A 26,540-nucleotide genomic window follows, 5' to 3' on the forward strand; every position below is an offset into this window, starting at 1 on the left:
CCATAGGTCACCGCAGGCCCTAGCTAGCTACTCGCCTCATTGCAACGTACAGGGAGTTATCTCCTTCATTTGTGTTTTAACACTCTCATTGACAGCTTCAGGACCGCATGAATGGAAGCAGTAACAAAACACTAGTTGTAGGATAAAAAAAAATTATGATGGAGTCGTTATTCCAGTCTCAAGAGAGCTTGCTTTTGGGTTTCTTAAACAGTTCTCAATCGGACATCGGCCTCACTGTCAACATGCCCTTCACACACATGCAAACACTGCCATGAAACTTGCAAGGTCTCCAGTGTGTGCCTTTATTATAGTCATAGTTTTTACTCAAGTACTGTAGTGCCTAGAATAGGCAGTATAATGGAACCAAAGAACCCTATAATTTTCACGCGATATGTAGATATAATTAAGCGCCTACTTATACACTGCACAGTCCACTGTCAGTCTACAATTCACAGAAGGTAGTAGTGCGTATTGTGGCGCGCATAAACAGCCCACGCGCAAATTCACTTGGAATTAACACACCAGTCAATGCCGTGCAGTCTGTCGGCTGCTGTAGGTAACAGTATGGCGTATAAGTATCGAAAACAATCCAACAAGTGAAAAGTTAAGTGACCACCACTCGCCGCCATGGAGCGAGTTTCGCGGCCGTACAGCACAGTGCGTGCCAGTTGCATATCGCATATAACTCACAGGCGCCCCTCTTTAGCGCAGGTAAGGAGGCCAAAGTAGCAGAAAAACGCGCGTCCCCGAGGTGCGCAACGAACAGGCCGGGCGCAATGCGAGCGGCCATGGGGAAGCAGTTACCATAGCAATAACAACAACAAACAAGGCGCATAGAAGCATGGGGCGGAAATGACTTCAACGCACAGCGCAGCCAATTGGCGGCCGTCTGTCTGTGCCGGCTGCGTTTGGCGAAGGCGCTTCCCGGCTCGGTGCAACCCTACCCTAGCATCGCTGTGTGCTTTAGCTAGCCACTATATTGGACATATGGCCTGTCATCTGTCGGAGACGTCAGAGGCGACCAGCGCATGGGTGAGCAGTCTGCTTGAAATGATAGGATGCGGAGCAAACCGTGCATCATCGACGGGACGTATTCCCATCAGTCGTATCCCCGCTTTCTTTTGTGTGAACAAAATCAGATGGGTGTAGCAGTTCGTTGAAATTGCCTACAATGCTTTTTGTATGTGCAAACTGCTCCTATGTGGAGACGTTGAAACTAATCCCGGTCCGGATACTAGTGAAATGCTGAAAGAATTACTTAAAGGGCAAAAGGGCCTAGCCACTGAAGTGACTGCTTTGAGAGAGCAACAGAGCAATATGGAAAAACTCATGAATGATATGAGACTAAGGTTTACAGCCTTGGAGAAGCAGGCAAACAGGATTGACACTCTAGAACAAACAATATATGAACTCCAGGCGAAAATAACTGATTTAGAAGACAGGAGCCGCCGCTCAAACCTTATTGTTTTTGGAGTAAAAGAGGAACCCGGGGAATCTGAGGCTGACTTGAAAAAGAAGGTTCTAACTGAAGTTCTTGCAGATAAGCTTAACGTATCTTGCAGTTCTGTGGGCAGAATACACAGGCTGGGCAGAAAGGCAACAAACCGCCCTGTAATTGTGTTCTTCCAGGACTATAACGAAAAGCAAGAACTCTTTAAAAACTGCAAGAAACTAAAAGGCAGTAATATTTCAATACAGAACGATTATTCACGAAACACACTTAGGAAGCGTAAACTACTGTGGGACAGCGCAAAAACAAAAAGGAATGAAGGAAAAAAAGTTACCTTGATAAATGACAAGCTGCGAATCGAAAAAATGCTTTACACCTGGGATGACAGCGATAACAGCAGAGTTCAACTCGATGATAAAAACAGTAATCAAAGCAAAGACTGACTTTCACAACCTCGTGTTAAGGAATTTCGCTTACTTAATATAAATGCACGTAGTATTGTAAATAAATCGGAGGCTTTGGAGGCTATCTTGTTGATTCAAAATCCACACGCCGTAGTTATAACCGAGACTTGGCTGAGAGATGATATTGATGATGAAACTGTTTTCCCCCGCTCTTATCAAGTTTTTCGCCGTGATAGAGCAACACGTGGAGGGGGAGTTGCGGTCCTGGTGAATCAAAACACAGAGGCACACACGTTGCAGCAAATAGCTAACCATGAAAGTGTGACCTTAAAACTGTCGTACGGGGGTAGATCGTTTGTGCTTTTTGCTGTATACAGACCACCTGATTCACCACCTCAATATTTATGTGATCTGGCCGATCACATGTCTAAATTTCGCCGTGATAAAATATATCTTGTCGGTGATTTTAATCTCCCAAATATTGACTGGAATAGTCCCTTCCCTAGTACAAACAATGACATAAATGCTTCATACATGTGTGATATTATGCTTATTCATAATTTGCAACAGGGAGTTAAGCACCCAACGCGCATACACGGTGAAGCTGCATCTATTCTCGACCTCGTCTTTCTCAGCCAAGAAACAGAACGTTTTACTGTTTCAGTTGAAACTGGGTTATCTGATCATTGCATGGTGGTTTTTACTTGTCCCATTCAACAAAATGTCGACAGTGAACCTGCAAAAATTATTTCCGTGAAAAACTTCTCCAGAGCTAATGATGAAAGTGTGTTAGACTACTTCAGCTTACACCTTGACATGTTTCGAGGAACTAATGTTGATGAACTCTGGAATAAATTTAAAGAAATCTGTACGTGCTGCATTGATAACTACATTCCTAATAGAACAAAGAAAACATGTAAAAAAACTCCTTGGCGAGAAATAATACATTTGAAAAGAAAAATCAAACGTCTGAAGCGTGGGGGTGCCTGTCGAAATATAGTTAAAATAAATCAGGCTAACTTCACAAGCGCTTTGCGCCAGGCTAAACAAAATTACTTTCAGTATAGCCTGCCAAATTTTCTTCGTGACTCACCACATAAGTTCTGGAAATTTTTATCGAAAAAGAAAAAAACAATTACGCGCATTTCATGTCAAGGTGTCCAGCTTGCTGATAAATCGCAAATCTCTGAGGCATTCAATAAGTATTTTCAGAGTGTGTTTTCCCATCATGGTTTATTTGTTCAACCCAGTACCATGTCTCCCAACACGACCCCCGACATTGTTTCTTCATCTGGCGTATTCTCCATGCTACTCAACCTCAAAACTAAAGTGTCCGCTGGACCTGACGGTATACCAAATATTTTTTTGCGCCGTTATGCAGAAGCCATCACAGAGTTCCTGGTTGTTATTTTCCGCAAATCATTTGAAACAGGAAACATTCCTTCCGACTGGAGGAAAGCGCGGATTGTGCCCGTGCTGAAAAAGGGTGATCCTGCCTTGATTGCTAATTATCGTCCCATATCAATAACTTCCACATGTTGCAAACTTGCTGAGCATATCATAGCTAACTACATTTCTAAACGATAACAAGGTACTTACCCCCCATCAGCACGGGTTTCGAAAAGGCTTTTCCACTGTCACTCAGCTAACTTCTGTCATTCATACTTTTGCAAGTGTACTAAATAGCGCTGGTCAAATGGATGTTATTTTTTTAGACTTCAGCAAAGCCTTTGATGTTATTTGTCATGCCAAACTAATTTACAAACTTGAACTTATTGGTCTTCCTAATTTCATAATTCGTTGGATTTCCTCATACCTTTCTCACCGCACACAATTTGTTTGTATTGATGATTGCTATTCAAACCACCTGCCGGTCACTTCAGGTGTCCCACAGGGAAGCGTCCTCGGACCTCTCCTCTTTTTGATATATATCAATGACATTACTTACGTTATAACTACCCCTGTTCAAATTAGATTATTTGCAGATGACTGCGTTTTATTTCACCAAATTACTTGCCAAGATGATCAAGTTTTACTAAACTCCAATCTTCAGAACATACACACATGGTGTAATAAATGGGACATGAAGCTAAATTTAGAGAAAACAGTATACATGACGATAACTAACAAAAAGGCTTCCTTCTCATTTCCTTACAATATTTCATCTCACCTTCTGACCGAAGTCAGCGAGTACAAGTATCTAGGAGTTACAATAACGAAAAACCTTAGCTGGAATAAACATGTATCAAACGTATGCTCCTCAGCCTTTCGTAAACTCTGCTTTCTTAGACATAAACTAAAACTTGCCCCACCTGAACTTAAAAAATTAACCTACTTTTCAATAATAAGGCCATCACTAGAATATGCGTGCACCGTCTGGGATCCCTACACTAAACGTAACATCGAGGCCCTTGAAATGATTCAACGCAAAGCCGTCCGTTTTATTTTTTCAAAGTATCGTGTAACTGACTCACCAACGACCCTCATGCAAACTCACGGTATTGAAACATTACAGCTGCGCCGGAAAATTCAAAGACTGAAACTACTTTTCTTACTAAAAAACCATAAACTGTCTATGAATGCAGACCCCTTCCTTAAACCTAACATTACGCGCCAAACACGAAATCATCATACACAATCATTAACCCCTTACAGTGCTAGGATTAACGCCTTTAAATACTCATTTTTTCCACGCACCATTGAGGAGTGGAACAGGTGTTCGCCAGATCTCTTAACCAGAGCTGATTCTTTTGACTCAATGTTTTCTTCACAGCATTTAATTTGAGAGCCGTTTCTGCGTTCACTTTTTGTATTTTGCATCTGAGCCTTGTATTTATTGCTGTATTTTGTGTTACAACTTGTATTTAACATTTTTTCAATTTTGCTAAACCTGTTCTTTTTTGCATATATTATGTACTCGCCCCTCCTGCTTGGGCCAACTGTAGGCCTGCAGTATGTTCTAAATAAAAAAAATAATAATAATCGCTAGCATCCTCCTCTGAGGTTTTTCGGCATGCAGCGTGTTTATAGCTGTTCGATGGTTGTCTGGTTTCACCGTAATACGCGCTGGCCAGCGGTTAGCGTAATTCCTCCTCACCCACATTTCAGGAGGAACTGGCCAGGCTGATTCTCATAAGGGACCTCGCTGAGAGCAGCAGGACTCGATGGCTGCGAACGAAAGCGAAGAGGAGGAGGCCGCTGCGGAGAAAACACGTCGCCAAAGCGTACCACGTAAGAATATTGGCCTGGCTGTTTCGCTAAAACGAAGTGGTAATTATTAGATTCATTATTTGCCTCTGCTCAGCATCACATGTGGCAGCAGACAGTGCGGAAAAGAATGATTACAATAGGACAGTGCGATCGCGCTAGTTGGTCAGCCCCTGTTAATTTCTGCACTTAATGACTCAGTTTCACTTGGTTGGAACTTTATTTATTGAGCTGCAATGCCAGGAAAGTGTTTTTGCATGGGACCATACAGTACACAATGTTCAGGAAAGAGAACAAAGGCCATAAATTAATAAAAAAAGAGGCTTCCAGTGAATGATGCCAGTTATTAGTAAGGCGATGCCAGTTATTAGTAAGTAGTCCACTGGCACTGGTGGAACAAGCTCGTTCCACCCTCAGTGAGTAAAATTAAGTTTCCAGATTAAGTGCTTTCTCCATCTCCCCAGCCCACTTATGCACCATGACACAAACTACCACTGGATTCTCTCCTTTCTTCTGCACAGGCGTGAGCAACCTTCTTTGCTACCGTCCCAATATTTCTGAGTCCACGCCACTTTCTGAAGCCACCTGGTATGCCGAAGAATGCAGTCAGCTTACTTTCTCGTTACTTACTTGATCTTCATCCTATCCTCCAGACCCCCTTGTGTGGCTCTGGGTGCCCTACTATGACCCCTCTCTCTTGCCGAGGGAAACTGTAGTGTGCCAACCGTTGCCGGCACTATGCTGCACCCCAAGATGCTCTCTTGCTGAAGTTCCATCATAGCAGCTGGTCTCCCTGAGCACCTGCTACAATCTCAAACAGCAGAGAAGCAATCTTCCAGATAAATTTGGCTGCATCTTGTGTCACAAACCGGACATTGCAAATCTTCATGTCGCTTTAGTATGGTGCCAGTGTGTAGCAGCTAAATGAGAAGGCTACTAGCGTTATTCACTCCTTGTACATAGAGGAGTCGTCTAGGCAGAGGCATGCTGTACAAGATCTTGTACGATTCTGTCAGTTCTTATAGTATAGCCACCATGTCTCACTCGTTGGCATTGGAACCGCCAGGCTTCAAAGCCAAAAGTAATAAGTGTTGCAAAGAAGCGGCACTTTTATAATTCACCCACCTTTTGTGCTTCCAGGGCCAGTGCTTTTTAATGGTGGACTGTTCCTGGTGGTCCTAATCACCTCATAGCAAAATGATTCGAATTGTGCCTGAGCAGGCCAAGCAGCTGGGTTTGGTTAGCTGTGGAGCTCGAGAATAAATCCGCAAAAGTAAAACCCACACTGTAGACTTTCACAAGCAGTGACACACACGCTAACCCACAGCCTCACCACCAAGTCTTTTGCTTCTGCTGAGTATCTTGCAGCCGAGAATGGATGAATTTCTGGTCGTAGACAGCTTGGTCTGCACTTTGAGGCACCAAAGCATATGTCTCCTTTCACATTCACTCTTACCAAGAAGAATGAGCGTATATCGCTGCCCAGACGAGAAATGTGCCATCCATTCAGTACCCTCTTCGTGGCATTTCTTCCTAGCCCTCAGCACGAGGTGGTCTGCGGTCATTGTGAATATCCGGGATTGTGCAAAATTATTGTTTGAAGGAACTTGGCCTCGCACGTAAAAAGGCTTTTGAAAACAAACAAAAAGATTCAGGACAAGCAAACATTGCAGTATGTCAGCACCTGCGTTGAATGAATCGTCCGATCAATTAAAAGGATGCATGGCATTGGAAGGAAGGTGCAGAATGGATGCTGCCGTGACAGTAGAGCACTGCTTTTGCATGTATGCTCATGTCACTAAAAGGCATGGTCCAATTTACTGTATTTGGTTGCATAATGAACATAAATTTTCCCAAGAAACTGAATTTGGGGGTTGTGTTCATTATGCATTGTAAAACATTCATTAAAATTTGAAGGGGTAAAAAAAGGACATGAAGCAGGGCGGCAGAACTAATTCCTCATCCAGTGTGACTCATCTTAAAGATAAATGCAAACTTCAGCTCGGCTTCTGTGTTAACAACTGTAGTCAAGAAATCTTAACATAAGTCGTGCAGCAGTCCATAATACTGCTGCCTAAAGAGATCAACCAGAGATCACTCTAGCACAACTCCCTGCATTCTGTGCAGAGCCCAACAACAAGTTTCTCCCATCCATTCATTCACTTTTAATCTTGCAAAGTAAGATATGGTAGTGTTTGCAGTGAACACAAAAAGACTCTCGCTAGCGTCAGACTGGGCACCAAAATTTGGATTGGGTGCATGGTGCCCACGGCAGAGTAGGTTTCAGTAAAGGAGTAATTACTCTTTAGCATACTGGTCCTGTGGTGTTTGTTTCTCTTTTGTCCCCGTATTTCGCACCGTTTTCTCTGAATCATGAACCAACTAGCTCAAACTAGAGTTCTCCTTGAATATGCACAGCCAATATACATTTGCGAAGGAAAGCTCTGCGGATTTCTCGGAAGCTGAAAAAAAAACTCGTTTCCTCTGTAGCCACATAGCTGCACATGGGTGGATGCTGATGAGCAAATCCTCCCTATAGCACAGGATGGTGCTAGCGCAAAGGTATACAAGTAGAATGACGACACAGAACAGTAGCTTCCAACTTAATTTGTCACTCAGCCATCCAGTGGCTACAGAAAAAGTGTACACAGGGCTACTGTTTTCAAGATCCCCGACTTTTTTTTCCGTGTTCCCCAACCATTTAAGGCAAATTTACTTGATCACAGAAGAGGCAGAAGAACTTCATGGCAGATGGTAGTGGAGAGTATGCACTAATAATAGTTGATAGCAAGAAAACTATTTACTCAAACTGCCAAAGCTGCACTGAAAGCATATTTCCCCTATTTGCTATTTAGAAAGCGTCAAAAGAAAGCAAGCTGCAGTGTGTCAAGGTGGTCTTTATACTTGGTCTCACAAGTTGTTTGCAGCACTGTGGAAAGTAGAGGTTTGTCGTCTAGCCAGGGCCAAGGAAGACAATAGTCCCTCAAATATTTCAGCAGTGTTGACTTTTTAAACAGTTACAGCAGTAACTGAAAAGGCAGTTCAGGATGGTGTTTTCAAAGTACAGCCAGCATTCCATTCACATGTTAGATTGGCACAGAAATTCAGCATTGCGGAGGAGGCCGCTTTGACACGGTGCTCTTTCCTTCCCACGGATGGAGCCACCAGTCTCGGATCGCCTTAGCCTTCTCAGTGCTGACTTGCGAGATGGGGTACAATGTTGGAGATCCATGAGGAGACCAGGCTATATTACCACTTGCTTTCAAATGGTGGTCAGTCTTGGCATCAAAGTGAGGAAATAAGTGTTCCAATTTTCCAATTTTTTCATGTTTTAGCCTGGGGGCTTTCAAAAGGTGTGCTTTGGGCTCCGTCCCTTCCTGCACAACATGCACACAAAGAATGCAAAAGGGTTACCACAGAGACCGGAAGCGGGCAGACTGGGCGAGGGAACAAACGGGGGTCAATGACATCCTAGTCGAAATCAAGAGGAAGAAATGGGCTCGGGCAGGGCATGTAATGCGAAGGCAAGATAACCGCTGGTCCTTAAGGGTGACGGAGGGGATTCCAAGAGAAGGCAAGGGTAGCAGGCGGCGACAGAAGGTTAGGTGGGCAGATGAGATTATTAAGTTCGCAGGCATAGGGTGGGTGGAGCTGGCAAAGGACCGGGCTAATTGGAGGCACATGGGAGAACCCTTTGCCCTGCAGTGGGTGTAGTCAGCCTGATGATGATGGCAGAACAACAATTGGATTTAGCTATGCTACTATGTTATTTTACTTCTTGGCATTGCACGAATGATGCAAAAGTGAAAACTAACTCTGTTCACTACTGGTTCCAGCTTCTTCCAAGGAAAATACTTCTGAATTTAACTTAGTTCCCTGAACAGCATGGAACAAACCAGTATGCACAGTGCTTGCTTTGTGGGCAACAAATGGATGAAATCAAGCTTGGTGGACAGGATGTGTCGTGCCTCACCACTGTGCGAAGCAAAAAGGTAATGCAAGTGCGTACGGACCATGTGCAGAGCACTTGCTGTGCTGTTGCATGTTTGGAAAAAACCGCACCCTTAAGACATGGACAGATAGGACGACACAGCGTTAACTTCAACTAGTTCTTTTATTGCAGAGCGACACAATATATATATATATATATATATTGGAAAAGTGGGTCGGAAAATACGGGGAACAGCTGCTGGGCTTGCAGGCAACAGAAAGATTACTAAGGTAAAAAAGACACAAGATAACAATGCTGTACTTGGGGACAGACTAAAATGGAAGGGCTGGTAAAAGGATGACACCTATAGGCAGTAACAGAGTAACAAATGACAATATGTGATGACAACATAGAAACAAAAGAGCAAAAAAATAACCAAAAGGCCGTTAAAAGCAGAATGATAGTAAAATGCAATAAAAGAGCCAAAAAGACCGTTAAAAGCAGGGTGAAAATCACCAATGCCAAAAGGGCCAATAAGAGCTGAAAAGTTGTATTAAGAAACACCAACTATTAAAAGATCGAAGTTAGAACTTTAGAAGTTAGAAGTTAGAACTAGAACTTTTTGCTGGGCTAGTTGGTGCATGTTACTAAGAAAAGAAGCGCCAACAGAGACAAGACGTAAGAAGTGACACGGACAAGTGCTTGTCCGTGTCACTTCTTGCGTCTTGTCTCTGTTGGCGCTTCCTTTCTTAGTAGTAGGTAGGACGACCTAATCATTTTCCAGAACCTGGCTCAAATAGTCCAATTCCCATTTTGTTAGAGCTGTCGAGGGTGTGCTTACGCAATCTCCTAGTTTTAGAATGCAGGTGGCTTCTGTGATTTCATATGCAAGTAGATGTGCATTTCTCGCGATGACAGTGCATTCATGCGGAAAGGGCTCACAGGAACGGGAGGGGTACCTTAGGCAGTGGACTCCCAGGTTTCTCTTTACAGTGTTGTAAACATTATTGGACTGCTCCATAAGACTCTCATTGAGGCAACGCCCAGTTTGCACCACATAGACTTCGCCACTTTTCAAAGCAATTTACCAGCCCTTCCATTTTAGTCTGTTCCCAAGTACAGCTTTGTTGTCTTGTGCCTTTTTTACCTTAGTTATCTTTCTGTCACGTGCAAGCCCAGCAGCTGTTCCCCATATTTTCCCGCCCATTTTTCCTATACATTTCATTTCATTTTGTTACTCTCAGGACCGGTCAGGCATTAGAGAGAGGAGTGGTTAATATAACGAAACAAATGAACAGAATATATATATAAAAACTACTGGTTACAGTACGTAAGTAGAGACAGCATCCTTGGACTTCATATCGCCCATAATGGTGACGATGAAGGAGGGCAAGTGGTTCCAGTCCAAGGCAGTTTTGGAAATGTGTCGCTCTGCAATAAAATAACTAGTTGAAGCCAGCGCTGTGTCGTCCTTATCTTTATCAGTCCATGTCTTAAAGGTGCCCCATTTTTTCCAAACATGAATTACCAACTAGCCTGTTCAACCACCCGTTCAACCACCCGTGCTGTTGTAATTCACCACAGAGCATCATGTTAATTTCAGTGTGCCATTTTCTCTGAAAATGGCCCCCTTACAGTACCCCCCGCGGTGGCTCAGTGGTTAAGGCGCTAGTCTACTGAGCCGGAGTGGAGTACCCGGTTCCAACCCAACCGCAGTGGGCTGCATTTCGCCTCCAAAGGCGCCCATGTGCTGTGCAATGTCAGTGCATGTTAAAGATTCCTAGCTGGTCAAAACTTCTGGAGCCCTCCACTACGGCACCTCTTTCTCCCTTTCTTCTCTCACTCCCTCGTTTATTCCTTCCATGGAACACAGAGACTGTGCCATTTACTTTCCTCAAAAACCAGTTCTCAATTTCCCCCTTACTGCTCCAGGTTGCTATAGTCTGATGCAACTTAAGAACGCAGCACGGCTTTTTCCCATCAAAGGACCCCTTTCCAGCCAATGGCGTCGGCCGATTCTCATGACCCTGCTAGCATGACAATGCATGGAACAGCGCCACATTGGAGAGAGGGGTCTATCCCCTACCACTGAGGGAAGGAATTATCTTCTTTCATCTACCACTCCCTGCTTTGTCACACCAGCAGAATCATGAGAATCGGCCAGTGTCATTGGTTGGAAGGGGGTACTTTGAAGGGAAGAAGTGGCTACGTTCAAGTTGTATCCGACTATAGACACCCTGATGGAAACAGACCACAAGCAAAAGGTAGTAAGGACGGGTAGCAACATGTTTTAGCCTGGGGGCTTTCAAAAGGTCCATCCCTTCCTGCCCAAAATGAACACAAAGAATGCTACAGAATGCAGGAGATGGAAGCACAGGGTTTGCTGTACTAGAGCAGTGAAGTAACATGCTCATAATAAATTTGGTAAACATGAAAGTAAGGCACAGGTGCAAGGCTTTGTTTGGTACTTGTAATATGGCAGCTGCCTTGATAGGGGCACATGAGAGGTTGTGTTTATCGTAAGGAAGACGACGAGCATATGCGTGAGCCGCATGGTCATCGCCTGGTGCACGCTCCTGGCTGGACTAGCTGACATCGAACTGCTGTTGGCCCTGCTCCCGTTAAGAAACTTCTCAGAATAAACCCCACCTTACATTTGGTGCAGGTGCCGTGCAATATTCTCTCGCCCTGGAACTCCGCTACCGAACATTACCCTCTACCGCGATGCCTAACCACCAAGCCGTACAAGTGAGCCCGGCCGCCGTCGTCTGTGCTGGTTCTCTCCGTCAGCGACACCCCGCTATCTTCAGTGGCACGGACAACCATGATGTTGAAGATTGGCTCGCATCGTATGAGCGGGTGAGCGCATACAACAAGTGGGACGCGGAAACCAAGCCGAACAACGTGATTTTCTATCTAACGGGCGTGGCGAATCTGTGGTATCGGAACCACGAGGCGGACATTACATCATGGTCTGTTTTCAAAGCAAACTTCTCAGAGGTACTCGGCCGCCCGGCAGTCAGAAAACTCCGTGCCGAACAGCGCTTGCGTGCGCGGTCGCAGCAGGTAGGCGAGAACTTCACAAGTTACATTGAGGATGTCGTCAATCTGTGCAAGAGGGTAAACGCTCAGATGTCCGAAGCCGACAAGATCAGGCATATTCTCAAGAGCATTGATGACGATGCCTTTCAGATGTTGTTGGCGCGAGACCTGCGCATCATCGCGGAAGTCGTCACCCTGTGTCAGAGCTTCGACGAACTACGCAAGCAGAGGGCTCTGACACGCGAACACACCACGAACGTCGACTCGCTTGCTGGCCTGAACGATGCAAGAGACCAGTCATCACTCCTACCGCACATCAAGAGCTTCATCCGGAAAGAAGTTGCTCGCCAGCCCTCGCTTATTTCACGCCATCACCACACATAACTACGAATTTGCGGCACATAATTCAAGAACAGGTGTCGCTGAGGCTCTCCCGCAAGCCCCTCAGCCCACACCTCTCGTGGCCCCGCTGACATATTTGGACATTGTTGCGCGACCTCGTCCACCTACCTATGCTCTGCCTCCTGGTCCCGTTCGAGAGCCCGCTGCTTTTATTCCGCCGCCTGCTCATCTGCGAACCTCCTGGGGCACGCCTGATAATAATCGACCGCCTGCTTAACTGGGAAACTCCTGGTGCAAGCCTGACAACCGCCCGATCTACTACTTCTGCGGCTTGACAGGTCATGTGGCGCGGCTTTGCCGTCGACGCATGAACGTCTCCCGAACACCTCCTGATGTTTCCGGTTACTGGTCCCAGTGTCAGTACTCACCTCCTGCCGAGCCGCCCCTAAGCCGTTCTCTGTCTCCTGAACACACCTCCTTCTCTGGACGCCGTTCGCCTTCTCCACGTCGGCACTCGATCTCTCCGATGCGACAGCGTCCCTTGACCACTCAAGAGGAAAACTAGGTGCCGCAGTTCCTGAGGTAAAAACTGCGCAGTCGTCGAAATTTGAAAGGCCTTGTTTTGTCTGCCGCCAATTTAATTGAAGTTTTTGTAGAGGGCGTATCCGTGGTGGCGCTTGTCGACACCAGTACTGCGGTTTCTATCATGGATGCAGCGCTTTGCCTATCTTTGAGGAAAGTGAAGACGCCCCTTTCTGGCCTGTCGTTACGAACTGCAAGTGTGCACCTCATCCAGCCGTTAGCAGCGTGTACTGCTCGACTAGTCATAGAAGACATTCTATACTTGGTTGAGTTCATCGTTCTGCCGTCATCTTCGCATTCGATCATCTTGGGCTGGGACTTCCTATCGCTTCATGACGCGGTCATCGACTGTGCTCGGGCTCAAGTAGCACTTTCTACGTTGCCGAATCCCGTGCCAGAGACTGAAAGTTGCAGTGCCCCTGTTCCTGCCAAAGCTTTTGTCGCCGACAGTACCGACATTCCTGCGTGCTCTTCCGTGATTGCGCCTCTCTCCTGTGCTTGTGTTCGCGATGCCAGTGTCCTCTTCACGCCGTCTCCTACTTTTATGCGTCGCCATTGCCTGCCGCTGCCTTATGCCCTGCTCACTTTCTCCGCTGGCCTCACCGCACTGTGGGTCTTCAACCCGTTTTCAAGCCCCTTCACTTTGCGCCGTGGAGAATGCGTCGGCACTGTGCAGCTCGTTGATTCTGTTTTTAACCATCCCGACGCTACCGCAGAATCACCGCCAGTCGCCATGGACGCCCTCAGCTCACCTACTCCTGCGCCTGCCCCGTTGTTGACCGACCTATTCCTTCGCTCTATCGACGCCACTCTACCTCCAACTCAGCGAACCCAGCTTCTTGAGGAGTTTCGCTCCTCCTTCAATTGCCACCAATGCGTTTTGGGGCGCACGTCAACAGTCGAGCATCGCATTGACACCGGCGTTCATGCCCCTCCCCGCCAGCGCCCATATCGTGTTTCCGCCACTGAACGACGAGTTACTGAAGAACAGGTAGACACCATGCTTCAGAGCGGCGTTATTCAGCCTTCCACCAGCCCCTGGTCCTCCCCGGTTGTCCTTGTCAAGAAGGATGGCTCCATTCGGTTTTGCGTCGATTACCGCTGCATTAATAAGATAACACGCAAAGACCATATTGATGACGCTCTGGGCTGTCTACAAGGCGTGGAGCTCTTTTCTTCCCTTGATTTGCACTCTGGTTATTGGCAGGTCCCAATGGCAGCTGCAGATCGTGCCAAAACCGCGTTCGCGACGCCTGACGGCCTCTACGAGTTTACCGTCATGCCTTTCGGCCTGTGTAACGCTCCGGCAACTTTCGAGCGAATGATGGATACCGTTTTGCCTGGCCTCATGTGGAAGGCGTGCCTGTACTACCTGGACGATATCGTTATCTTTTCACCCGGCTTTCAAACGCATCTGTCTCGCCTGCGGGACGTTTTGATATGCCTTACAAACGCAGGCCTGCAGAAAAACTTTAAAAAATGCACCTTTGCAGCCCCTGAACTGACTATTTTAGGTCACGTGTCGAAAGACAGTGTATGCCCTGACCCCGCGAAACTTCGAGCTGTGACTGAATTTCCCAAACCTTCCACCACTAAGGAACTTCGCAGCTTCCTAGGGCTCTGCTCTTATTTTAGGCATTTCATTCGCAGCTTTGCCTCAATTGCTGCCCCTTTGACTCAGCTGCTTGGCGCCAATGTCAATTTTTCGGCTTGGTCACCCGCCTGCGACGACACCTCCTTAGGTCATCTCCTCACGGCATCGCCCATTTTGCGCCATTACGACCCGGCGGCCCCGACTGAAGTTCGTACGGATGCCAGTGGTATTGGTCTCGGTGCAGTGCTCGCTCAGCGCAATATGGATACGACGAATATGTCGTTGCCTATGCCGGCCGCACACTTACAAAGGCCGAGTCTCACTATTCTGTGATTGAAAAAGAGTGCCTCGCCATTGTGTGGGCCTTAGGCAAGTTTCGCCCTTGCGTGTACGGCCGTCCTTTCGACGTCGTTATGGATCATCATGCCCTTTGTTGGCTTTGTTCTTTGAAAGATCCTTCCGGCCGCCTGACGCGATGGGTGCTGCGTCTTCAAAAATATAACATCCGAGTCGTCTACCGGTCGGGCCGCAAACATCAGGACGCCGACACCTTGTCTCGCTCCCCGCCGAACTTGCCAGCCTCTGCGAGATCGGAGCCCCTACGCCATCTCCCACCGTCAGTGACATGCCTTCTGAACAGCGCAAGGATCCCTGGATTCGTGCTCTCCTCGACTTGCTCTCTGACCCATCGGCGGTTACACCATCCCGCGTGCTGCGCCGTCAAGCTTCCCATTTTGAGACCCAAAATAACCTGCTTTATCGCCATAATTACCATTCTGATGAACGAAAATGGCTCCTCGTCATTCCTCGCCACCTACGGCCCTCTATCTGCTCATGTTTTCACGCTGACTTACAATGCGGTCACGCAAGCCTTTTCAAGACTTACATGCGCCTCCGCCTCCGCTACTACTGGCGTGGCATGTACAATTCCGTTTTGAAATACGTTCACTCGTGCCTCGACTGCCAACGCTGCAAGACACCCACTACCCGTACTGCTGGCGAGTAGCAACCGCTACCTTGTCCTCCTCGCCCTTTCGACCGCGTTGGCATTGATTTATATGGTCCCCTCCACTATACTGCTTCTGGCAAACGATGGATCATTGTTGCCGTCGATCACCTCACGCGGTATGCTGAAACCGCCGCGCTTTCTGCTGCCAGGGCACAGGATGTGGCATCTGTTCTTCTGCGTCAGTTTATCCTTCGACACGGTGCCCCTCGAGAACTCCTCTGCGACAGAGGCCGCGTCTTCCTGTTTGATGTCATCAAAGCTCTGCTCCGTGAGTGCAACGTCATCCATCGGACTTCCACCGCTTACCACCCTCAGACCAATGGCCTCACTGAACGCTTTAACCGCACTCGCTATGTACGTCGGTTCGTACCACACGACCTGGGACCTTATTCTCCCATATATTACGTTCGCATACAATACTGCTACACAGTCTACGACAGGATTTTCTCCTTTCTTCCTCCTTTATTTATTTTATTTATTTATTTAACAATACTGTTAACCCTCAAGCGAGGGTCCTTACAGGGAGGGTATGAAAACTTCGTAGAAAATAGAATTGTTCACAATCACTAAATACATCAGCAGAAGACAGTACATTCGTTCAAGCATCAAATAGCACTTTCAAGCAGATAGTCATCCAGAGATCGCTCAAATTCATGCAGATCATTCTGTTCTACAACACTCATTGGCAAGTCATTCCACATTTCAATTACATGGGGGAAGAAGGAATTTCTGAAAGCTTCACTATGGGCGTAGTACGGCTGAATTATCCGACTATGATTTGTTCTAGAACTCCGTTTGCCTGGCGCTTGTATGTATGTTTCCTTTTGAATGTTTACCTGTCCTTGGAGCATCTGGAATAGTAGCTTTAGGCGATTTTTTTCTCTACGTATTTCTAATGAATCCAGGTTACAGGAAGAAAGCATATCTGTAACTGAGTCTGTCCTTCGATATCGGCAGCAAATAAAGCGTACTGCGTACCTCTGAGCTCTTTCTAATTGTTTCTTTAAATAATTCTGTTTAGGACTCCATACTACTGACGCATACTCAAGGATTGGCCTCACAAAAGCTTTATATGCAATTAGTCTTACATCTCGTGTAGCATTCTCCAATTTTTTTCGCAAAAAACATAACCTCTGGTGTGCTTTAGAGCACACCTCTTCTATATGTGTGCCCCAATTTAAATTTTGTGTTATTGTCATTCCTAGATACTTAAACTGAGTTACGTTTACCAAACACTTGTCACCAATGAAATATGGGAACGAAAGAACAGATTTCTTCGTTGTAATGTGCATGTACGTTGATTTCGAATAATTCATTTCCATGTTCCATTTTTTGCACCATTCGCTTAATGCCTGTAAAGAGTTGTTAATTCTAAGATGGTCTTCCGTGTTTCTAACTGTGGAATAAATTAAACAGTCATCTGCGAATAACTTCAGTCGTACATTTGGTTCCATGACAGCAGAGATATCATTAATATACACCAAAAATAACAACGGTCCCAGAACAGAACCCTGTGGAACTCCTGAAAGAACTGCTAGTGAGGCGGACACATGACCATCCATTTTGACCACCTGGTTACGATTTCCTAAGTACGCTTTAATCCATTTTACAATATTCATATTAATTCCAGCTCTTTCCAGTTTAAAAACTCACGGCATTCCTCCGTTCCCATTGATACTGTTCTCCCCTACCACCCTGACGCATCCGAGTGCACCACCATTTCCGAAGCTGCCAGGCACGCCGAAGACTGCCGCCAGATCGCCCGGTCGCTCACGACAGCTACCCAGTCCCTTCAAAAAATGCGCCACGATGAAGATCAATGTCCCCAGCATTTCTCGCCCGGCTCTCTTGTCTGGCTGTGGATACTTCACAGTACTCCGGGCCTCTCCCGAAAACTGCTGGCTAAATATCAAGGGCCATATCGCACCTTGGAACAAACATCTCCAGTCAACTATATTGTTCAGCCCCTCACGGTGTCACCCGGTCTCAGATGCCGCGGCCGTGAGACCGTACATATCCAGCGCCTCAAGAGATACTATGACCCCGCTGTCTTGTCCGCCCCTTAAGTCACCAGGATGGCTCCTCTTCTGTTTGGGGGCCATTGTAAGGAAGACGACGAGCATATGCGCGAGCCGCATGGTCATCGCCTGGTGCACGCTCCTGGCTGGACTAGCTGACATCGAACTGCTGTTGGCCCTGCTCCCGTTAAGAAGCTTCTTAGAATAAACCCAACCTTACATTATGTTCAAATTAGTTGGAACAACAGGTGAGAGAGAGAAACAACTTTATTGCCATAGAATGTCGGGGTTTAGGGCAGGTGGTCCCCAGGTGGGGGCAACTGCCTGAGCCCACGAAACAAGTGCCAGTTGGATGGTCTTCCGTAGAACATGTTCTTGGCCAAGTTGGTTCATAGCTTGAGTAGATGAAGCGCACAAGAATGCAGCACACAGGAAAAGAAAGACACGAGGCAGGCGCTACTTGCAACTGTTTATTGAATTCAAGAACGGCTTATTTATAGCTAAGAGGAAGGCGTGGTGGAAAGGGAGACAAAAACAATATAACAAACAACAGGTACTCAAGTAACACTTGTTGCGGGGCTAATTGGTGCATAGTTCTATGTACAAATGTTAGCGCAAAAATAAGAGACAATCACAAGAAAGGTGGACAAGACAACGCGCTACTGACAACTGATTTTTTTTATTGAAAGAAACACATAATATATAGGTTCACTGTCACACCACCTATCAGCTGCAGCAAACGTCAGAAAGATGAGTAGGGTCATAAAAGCGATAAAAGAAAAAACTAAAAACATGACTTAGTTAAAAACGATAAGATCGGAGAAAAAACAATAACAGGCATGACACATGGTGTAAAGGGCCAAAGAAAGGGCACGAGGACGATACATTTAGCAAACACCTTTGTCAGCAATGGTCAAGTCAGTATCTAAAAGCTAATTTGTTTTCTTTTGCTAGTTCATATGTAAAATCCAAACCCTTAGCATGTTGTTTAAAATCTGATAAAATATCCTGCACATCTTGAGCAACATCGTTCTTGTGGGCATTGACAGAAGCCTATCGGGGGCATTTGACACAGGCAAAGTTCTCAAGACCTTTAGGTACGTTGACGATTTTTTAAATTACATTGACTAATCGCCCTTGACTTACTCGCAAACTGTGCAAAAAACTGCCATTGAATTTCTGCGGGAGAACAACTCACTAGGTTGTTCAATAACACTTCTGTTCGGCCGAGTTGGTGCATGGTGATACAGATGAACGATGTGTGCAAAACATTCCACGAACCACATACACGGGAGAAACACAAAGACTGGCGGAACACTAACAACTACTTTATTCTTCTCACACCAACGCATAGATATACATTTTTCCACACTTGCCCAAGCTAACAGAAAATTCGAGTCATGCGAGATTACTGGCAACGATGTGTGCACAAAAACTTCAATTGGGCGGAGTAAAGTGATAAAGAAGTATCGCTAACACATCCTTCAGCCTTTTTCTTAATATGGAATGCTTCGATAGCCAGCCGCACGTGTTCGTTTCTGCTCCTACCCAGAATCGCCGCCTCTTCAAATCGCGGTGCACAATTGCTGCAGTTAATAATGTGTGACACAAGATGTGCACCTTTGCCACTTTTGTTCCTCACATTTAGCGCATGCTCCCTGAGTCGCTCATTTATGCAGCGCCCTGTTTGGCCGATGTACATTTTAAAAGATCTTCTATTTGGGCTAGATGGTTCATTTCGATCCAGAAAGGAAAACAGTAGCGCCGAAAAACACACACACAGTAGAAGAACGACGTAGGAAAAGCGCTACTTCGTCTGACTTTATTCCTTGTAAAGGGAGCAACTATACAGAAAATCTAGGCATGCGTAGACAGAAATCTCACGTGTAATCAGCAAAACCATTCAAGATATGAAATCTCAGCTTTAACAAGGTTCATAGATGTATCGCTGACACACCCTTTTCCTCTTTTTCTGATGTGGTATGCCAGGATGTGAAGTAAGCCTTTTCTGAAATGTGCTGTGAGGGTAGTTTATAGCATCCCGCTGACTTGTGAAAAGGTGTACATCGGCCAGACAGGGCGATGTATTAATGAACGCCTAACGGAGCATAAATGCTTGCTAAGAACTGGTACCGGATCGCATTTGCCACATCACTGCAAGGACTGCGGCAAAGAGCAGCAAAAAATTTGTGAAGCAAAGCTCCAAGAAACTCAGATATTATGTAGAAATAAAGATAAGACTGCCCGTGAACTGCTAGAAGCCCACCGGATTAGAAAAAGCAAGAGTTCCTGTGTCAGCATCCCATCGCTGGTCATTCATAAGAATGAAAGAATATTTTTAGATAAGTTTAGAAAGATGTGAATCACTTTTGTTCCCCCCTCTGTAGTATCCTTCCCCTCACACTAGTCGTTTACTTGTTTGTTATATTACTTTTGTCTCCTTTTCCACCACGCCTTCCTCTTAGCTATAAATAAGCCGTTCTTGAATTTAATAACATTTGCAAGTAGCGCCTGCCTCGTGTCTTTCTTTTCCTGTGTGCTGCATACTTGTGCGCTTCATCTACTCAAAAGATTGGATGGTCTTGCCTGGCCTTCTGAGGAGTTGGTTCCATCCCTCCGTGCAGGGAGCTGGCAGTAAGGTTTGTGCAGCCCCGGAGGATATGTGCCTGGGTGGCGATTTCTCCCTAGTTACAATTTTGGCAGGCGGGGTGATCAACCTCTCGTAACCAACCATTAATTTAACTGCCACCTGCCAGGGTGGCCACACTGCCTATCCAGTGTGCAGAACGCAATCAAAGTTGGACACCAAGCCGCGTCTAGTTGCCCGATACGCCAGTTTTCGCTCTCTACTAGGTTCAGCAGTAGACTTAAACCACAGCTAATATTTTTCAGGCATGCTTGACTATTTGGACTTTTTCGCGGCATGGTGATATGGCCCATAGAGCCAATGTACAATTCGGACGCACTGCAACTGACTGCTCGATTTTTCGGACCTCGTTCGCACTCTCCGCTATTACCTAAGCCGCCATATTGCCGCACATCTTTGTTAATTTGTTCGCTCAGGGCTTTTGTGTCTGATGCGAACATCTTATCTCAAATGATCGTTGCCACGAACAACTGCTTCCACATTTTTCTAGATAGTTGCAGTTGCTTTATAGTTCCTTGCCAGCTTTAAATTAAGCGCTGCCGAGAAGTGACGACCGCAGAGCACGCTTGTTGCTTTCGCCGCCGAGTTATTCAGGCCGCCATGGGCGCAGATCAGCCCAATAAATGTTTCTTTTTAGAAGAATTTTACGCGGTTTTACTCACTGCCCGGACTGCTGCCACCACTACGTGACAATATAATGAATAATTCAAACTGCGCAGGAGATCGAAAACTTGGACCAAACAAAACGAAACTTAAGCTAAAAGGGAGCCTCTTAAAGGGCCATGTGGTTTCGAATTCGTACCGTTGTTCTGTGGCACAAGCTTGAACAGTTCGTGGAAATCATCACTCTTTCGTCCCGGGTGCGGGAAGACGTAGAACGAAGCGCGTGTGAGATGTGGTACTGCTTCATGGAGACAGCTAGTGCGGAAGAATTTCAAAGCGAGATGGCATACCTGCGGCAAAACGCACTGCAACCCTGACTTTTATACCATACAACTCCCGCTTATATGTCAGTCAAGACACCTCGCGGCAGCTATCCTACGATGCCTAATTACGAAGGTACGAACGATCAACACCAACAGAGCACTTACTTTGTAGGTTCTTATTGTTTCGCTGTCTTATTCCGAGCCCTTCGTACTGTGGACGGTTCACTTTCGCAACTAAACTTTGTGCTTACCTGTGTGTTCGTCAGTGACATGCCGAGGGCACTGTGGCCATCGAGAGCGGTCGCCATACAGAACGCGCGGCGAGAATGTGCACAATACTACAACTACTGGCTCCTCCCTCCGGCATATAGGCAATAAGCTAAAGTGATTTTTCCGGACGTTTTCGCGGTCCTTAAACTGTCCGAAAATGCAGTCGGTGACTGTATACATCACTGAGGTGGTTGAAAAGTTTCAAAGCAAAGGAAATCCCTCTATCAAAATCCAACTCCTGAAATTCCTGCACAGCAGCCTAACATTTATGCTGTTTATGACCAGCCTCATAAATGACTACATGCCACCAGCTTGGCGCGTCTATTTTATTCGCAATGAAACGGAGCAGCATAGTTCGCAGTGAACAGACACTTTCAGTTCTCATGGTCAAACATAATTGCGCTTTTAGACTGACGTGGGAGAACACAGCGACGACACAACCACTGGTGCGCAAACTATCAACTGAGGTTTATTGCGGTGTGCACACATATATAAGCGTAACATGTGAAAATATAAAAAACACATTTGAACCAGCAACTTTGCTATCGTATCGTCAAGCATCAGAAAGACTTCGTTCCAGCAGATCGGTTTATGTTTGGTATCTCTTGTCCAAGAATTGCTTTTCCTTTATTATTACGCAATTATGTTTGACCATGCTAACTACCAACTAGCCCAATTTGAAACCCTCTTAACCTTCAGTTTTGGTTGAGCTTTATTACAGGCTGTTGCAATCAGGCAAAGCAGCACAAGCTTTCCTGCATTCCCCTTCACCTCGATTCAGTGACCGCATATTTTTTAAAATTCTTTCGTTCCCCTGGCTCAGAGTAGCATCCTATGGTAGGTCACAACTTAAAGAAACGGCAGTTGGCAACAATGGACCATGGCCCGAAGGGTGGTGTGTTACTCTGATGACCAATCACAACAGTTAATGAAACTGGCTTTTTAATGTTTCATTATAAGCCAGGTGCATCAAAAAATCATGACCATACAATTTCACCTTGCAGTCAGCTTCTTCTTTAGATAACACAGGGTTTGCACAGGTCCCTAAAAACCCCCTTAAAGGGACCGAACACTGAATTTTAAGCAGCCAATTTTTTTCCAGCGCACCAGAAAGCTTGCTGTTACAGTGCTGGATTGTGCAACTGTTTTGTTGGAAACACTAGAAAATTTTTACTGAGGATTTTTCAAATATTGCATGCACCCGCTTTTATGTATACCGATGCTGGAAACCGTGATCACTGAGCACAATGGCAACTGCATGGCGGCAAAAGTGCTGCACCATAAACTCAATATAAATCTTGCCTGCCAGGCAGTAATTAGAAATTTTTAGTATAGAATAGTGTCTATCTTAGCTTCCAGTTTCCACACCGAAAGCTGTTACGGCCGAGTGATGTACGCCTCGTCGACGAAAGTATTAGTGGACTATGATAGCAGCTCCAAGAAATGGCAACATCTAGTGACAAAAGCTAAAAGCATGTGGTCAACGATACAAAGGGAGCGTTGCTTTCCACTAAAAGGCACATTGGAGAGAATGTAAAGTATAATAAAACATGCAGAACACTCCCGAAGGAAAAACATACTCTGCACTTGAAACAAATCAGCAATATTTTACTGAGACGTGGTGGGATACTCCGATAATAGCGGGCTTCACTGCAAGGTTGCTTTTTATGCAATTTTCAATGCCAAGTTTTAATTATAAATCTTGGTTTCCTCAGTACTGCAGTACTCAATTCGTACAACATGAGGCACAACCTTTTCATTTTTGTCATAATCTCGTGACACGTTTCTGTCAACGTTTGGTCCTTAAGAAAATTGTTTCAAAGGCTCTTTTGAGGCCACTTTCTAGTGCACTCCTTGAAATCGGTGCAAAAATGGGGGATTGATCTGGTCTGCCACCAAAGAGCGCCCCATGGAAGATGCTCCCCTTCCTTCTTAAGATCAATCTTCCTTGCACTTCTTAGCAGTGCTCTCCTGTTTGCAACCCAAGCTACCTGTGAAATCAATCGCATCATTTTAATGCAATAGCGTTGAGGCTCCCGTTCTGCAGAAAATCGGGTGGTGGTGGCGTTGAGAGTGAAAAATCCCCGGAGAAGCTACCCGGGTGTGCCGCATAAGTCATGTGACCTCTTAGCGCCATTACAACCTGCCCACCGGATCATGAGCCAACTAACTACCATGAAGTACTTTCGTTTGGGCTAGTTGGTGCATAGCTTTTTGATGATGTCAGGACGGCGCAAAAACAACAAGGACCAAAGAGGCACACGAGCACAACAGGACAGGCGCCACCTTGCAACTGAGGTTTATTCGCCCAAACCCTTACATTTTATGAAGCACCCGAGCCTATCACAGCAGAAGCCTATCACACAGGAATAAGAGATTGTAAACAATAATCAGAATTCAGGAAGTAGGTGCTACTAGTAGATACATTCATGCATTCATCACTACACTCCTGATAAAAGCAAACTGGTCCCAAGATTATCCAAGCGCAAAACCAACACGAAAGCAATTCATCCTCTCAACAACGACCCGCGCTTGGCCAAGGCAAACAGATCGCAATATCAAAATTCTCGCTTTAATACATCATGTGATAATGAATGAGTGACCAACAACAAACTCAGAAAAAATTATGGACATGAAAACTTAAAACCTTCGAGAAATACTCTCACCATCAAAGAACTAAAGTATTAGATTCTACACAATTCTCGTTTGGCTGCTAAAACACATTCAGGAACAACAAACTATGACTGTACTATGTATTATGACTAAACTGGAGAAGAAACGACCGGTTTGCCCTATTAAACATCAAAAACAGTTCACCAAATTCAGGTCACAAGTTGTGTATCAGATTCCTCTAAGCTGTGGTGTCGTTTACATAGAGCAAACCGGTCGATGTTTCAGTGAACGTGCCAGTGAGCACTTGCGGAATGTGCGCAACCGACATGGAAGCTTCCTTGCAGACCACTGCAAAACCTGCAAAGAGTGTCGTCCGGAACTAGACAAAACAATTTTTTTGAAGAGCGGTAAAGACAAGTTTGAGCGAGAAGTAGTAGAGGCATATTTTATTAAGAAAGCGGGAAGCGCATGTGTTAGTAAAGCGTCCATTTCAATCAGTGACGCTGAGGTGGCTTTTCTCGAAGGGTGTCTTTAGGTTTTAATGTGTTGAAGTTTTCTCTGCATAGTTTGTTGTTCCTGAATGTGTTTTAACAGCCAAACGAGAATTGTGTAGAATCCAATACTTTTAGTTCCTTGACGCTGAGAGGATTTCTCGAAGGTTTCTAAGTTTTGACACTTGTTTTAGTACTTTGACGCTGAGAGTATTTCTCGAAGGTTTTAAGTTTTCATGTCCATAATTTTTTCAGAATTTGTTGTTGGTCATTCATTCATTATCACACGATGTATTAAAGCGAGAATTTTGATATTGTGATCTTGGCCTTGGCCAAGCGTGGGTCTTTATTGTGAGGATGAATTGCTTTCCTGTTGGTTTGGCGCTTGCATAATCTTGGGACCAGTTTGCTTTTATCAGGAGTGTAGTGATGAATGCATGAATGTATCTTACGGTCTGTAAGAAGTAGCACCTACTTCCTGAATTCTGATTACTGTTTACAATCTCTTATTCCTGTGTGATAGGCTTCTGCTGGGGTGCTTCATAAAATGTAAGGGTTTGGGCGAACAAACCTCATTTGCAAGGTGGCACCTGTCCTGTTGTGCTCGTGTGCCTCTTTGGTCCTTGTTGTTTTTGCGCCGTCCTGACATCATCAAAAAATAATTACCATGGCAGTTAAATTAATGACTGGCCTCAGGAAGAGCAACCTGGGTCATGCCTGCCATTGCAAGGATGTGGCACATCACTTAACCACTCCATCAGGAATGGTATAAGGATTCTTGGGGGTCTATCAAAGTTGAGGATGACCAATGCTATCACGGAGCTTAAAAGCCCCCTCTAATTTTTGCCCTTTTGGTGCGAATTACGCCATGCGAGCCAGTAGATTATGGTGGGTGGGTTAGCACAGACTTGTGCCAGAAGACAACTGATGTGAATGATCATTGAAAAGCTGGATGTATATCTCCAGCTCAGCTGCATGCCGCAGTAGCTATGATATAGGAAATTTCTCGAGCGCTGGCAAAGAATAGCCCAGAATGCCTGCACAGGTCAGAAAAAGAAAGCACTCGAGCTGAAGTTGGTGCAAGAAATGCTCTGGGGGGTTTGCGGATAGCCTCTCCAAAGATGCCGAGACTAAGAATGACATAACACTCCTGGTTTCCGCTGAAGGGCCAGGGGCCGTTGGGAGGGAAATCAGTCACAGGATTCCTTATCTGTGTGATCCAAAAAAAATATATCTTGCCCCCCCCCCCCCCCTGTAGCCCTGAAATCCTGCAATTCTGCCTCAATTTCAGGCTAAATATTCTGTATGAACCCTGGTAACAGGAAAGCTGGATGCTATGTGGCAGTCATTAAGCCTGATTGAAGATTTCGCGTGTCATTTGCAGCTGAAGCTTCGTCCAGTGCTGCCTTCCTAACAGGCACAGAGTCATGGCGGCACCTCCTCTCCACCGCCCTCTCCCTCGTAGCCAGCAGCCAGTCCCACCTGGCCTCTTCTGATGTCTGCAGGTGGCATCTGGCCCAGGCATGGCTGCAGCCCCTGCCATGTGCGGTTCATCAGATACTCGCCTGCAATAGCAGATTGGTGGAGAAAGAGCCCGTTTACAATAAATGCAGCTGAATTCCAGTGCCCAGCTCCTTTTTGCCACATGTTGTCAGGCACAAGCAGACCTCGTGAGGAGCAAAACCACAAAAGTTCAGTTGTCAACACTGCCCTGTGTTGTCGCCTGCCTCAGTCCCGTCCTGTTTTGCGCTTTTGCTCCTCACGATGTCCTACCAACTGGCCTACAACCATGTCCTTCTAAGGTACAAGCAGACCATAAGCCAGTTTCAAGGTCATGGGGTCTATCTCAGCCTCAAAATGCAAAAAAGCCTGTCTGCTGAGTGATGTCGTCGCACATTAGTGTGCGCGTGCGTGCATGCAGCTGGCAGGTTGCCCAAGACATGCCCAAATGTGGACGACTGCACTAAAAGTAACATTGTGGCCTCAAACACTGCTGGATTTTTTCTAAACATGT

The 26,540-nt window shown here is 45.8% G+C and overlaps 2 protein-coding genes and 1 long non-coding RNA gene across 5 annotated transcripts in view; 2 read left to right on the forward strand and 1 right to left on the reverse strand.

Moving 5' to 3' along the window:
- The first annotated feature begins 856 nt into the window (after positions 1 to 856).
- Positions 857 to 26,149, forward strand: LOC144111394 (uncharacterized). 3 transcript variants are annotated; one of them, XR_013310039.1, is made up of 3 exons: positions 857 to 1,032; positions 4,963 to 5,085; positions 6,202 to 6,659. It is a non-coding gene; the product is annotated as an uncharacterized LOC144111394 (long non-coding RNA). The 3 variants fall into 3 exon arrangements; XR_013310041.1 differs by lacking the exon at positions 6,202 to 6,659 and adding an exon at positions 5,583 to 6,123 and having other exon boundaries at positions 862 to 1,032; XR_013310040.1 differs by lacking the exon at positions 6,202 to 6,659 and adding an exon at positions 25,911 to 26,149 and having other exon boundaries at positions 876 to 1,032.
- On the forward strand, positions 10,326 to 12,428 carry LOC144111393 (uncharacterized). The gene has a single exon (XM_077644678.1). The coding sequence runs from the start codon at positions 11,717 to 11,719 to the stop codon at positions 12,416 to 12,418; it is 702 nt and encodes a 233-aa protein (XP_077500804.1). The 5' UTR covers positions 10,326 to 11,716; the 3' UTR covers positions 12,419 to 12,428.
- Positions 24,177 to 26,540, reverse strand: part of Dph2 (Diphthamide biosynthesis 2) — a 117,917-nt gene continuing 115,553 nt past the window's right edge. Inside the window, exon 6 of the mRNA XM_077644676.1 lies at positions 24,177 to 26,091. Coding sequence (XP_077500802.1) covers positions 25,952 to 26,091 — 140 coding nt within the window. The 3' untranslated portion in view covers positions 24,177 to 25,951. The remainder of the gene's footprint in view (positions 26,092 to 26,540) is intronic.

The sequence above is a fragment of the Amblyomma americanum genome, chromosome 11, assembly GCF_052857255.1.
Source record: "Amblyomma americanum isolate KBUSLIRL-KWMA chromosome 11, ASM5285725v1, whole genome shotgun sequence".
Taxonomy (NCBI): Eukaryota; Metazoa; Arthropoda; class Arachnida; order Ixodida; family Ixodidae; genus Amblyomma; species Amblyomma americanum.

Bases quoted from the DNA above. Each gene is read 5' to 3' on its own strand.
- LOC144111393 (XM_077644678.1), top strand. From the start codon at position 11,717: ATGCCTAACCACCAAGCCGTACAAGTGAGCCCGGCCGCCGTCGTCTGT.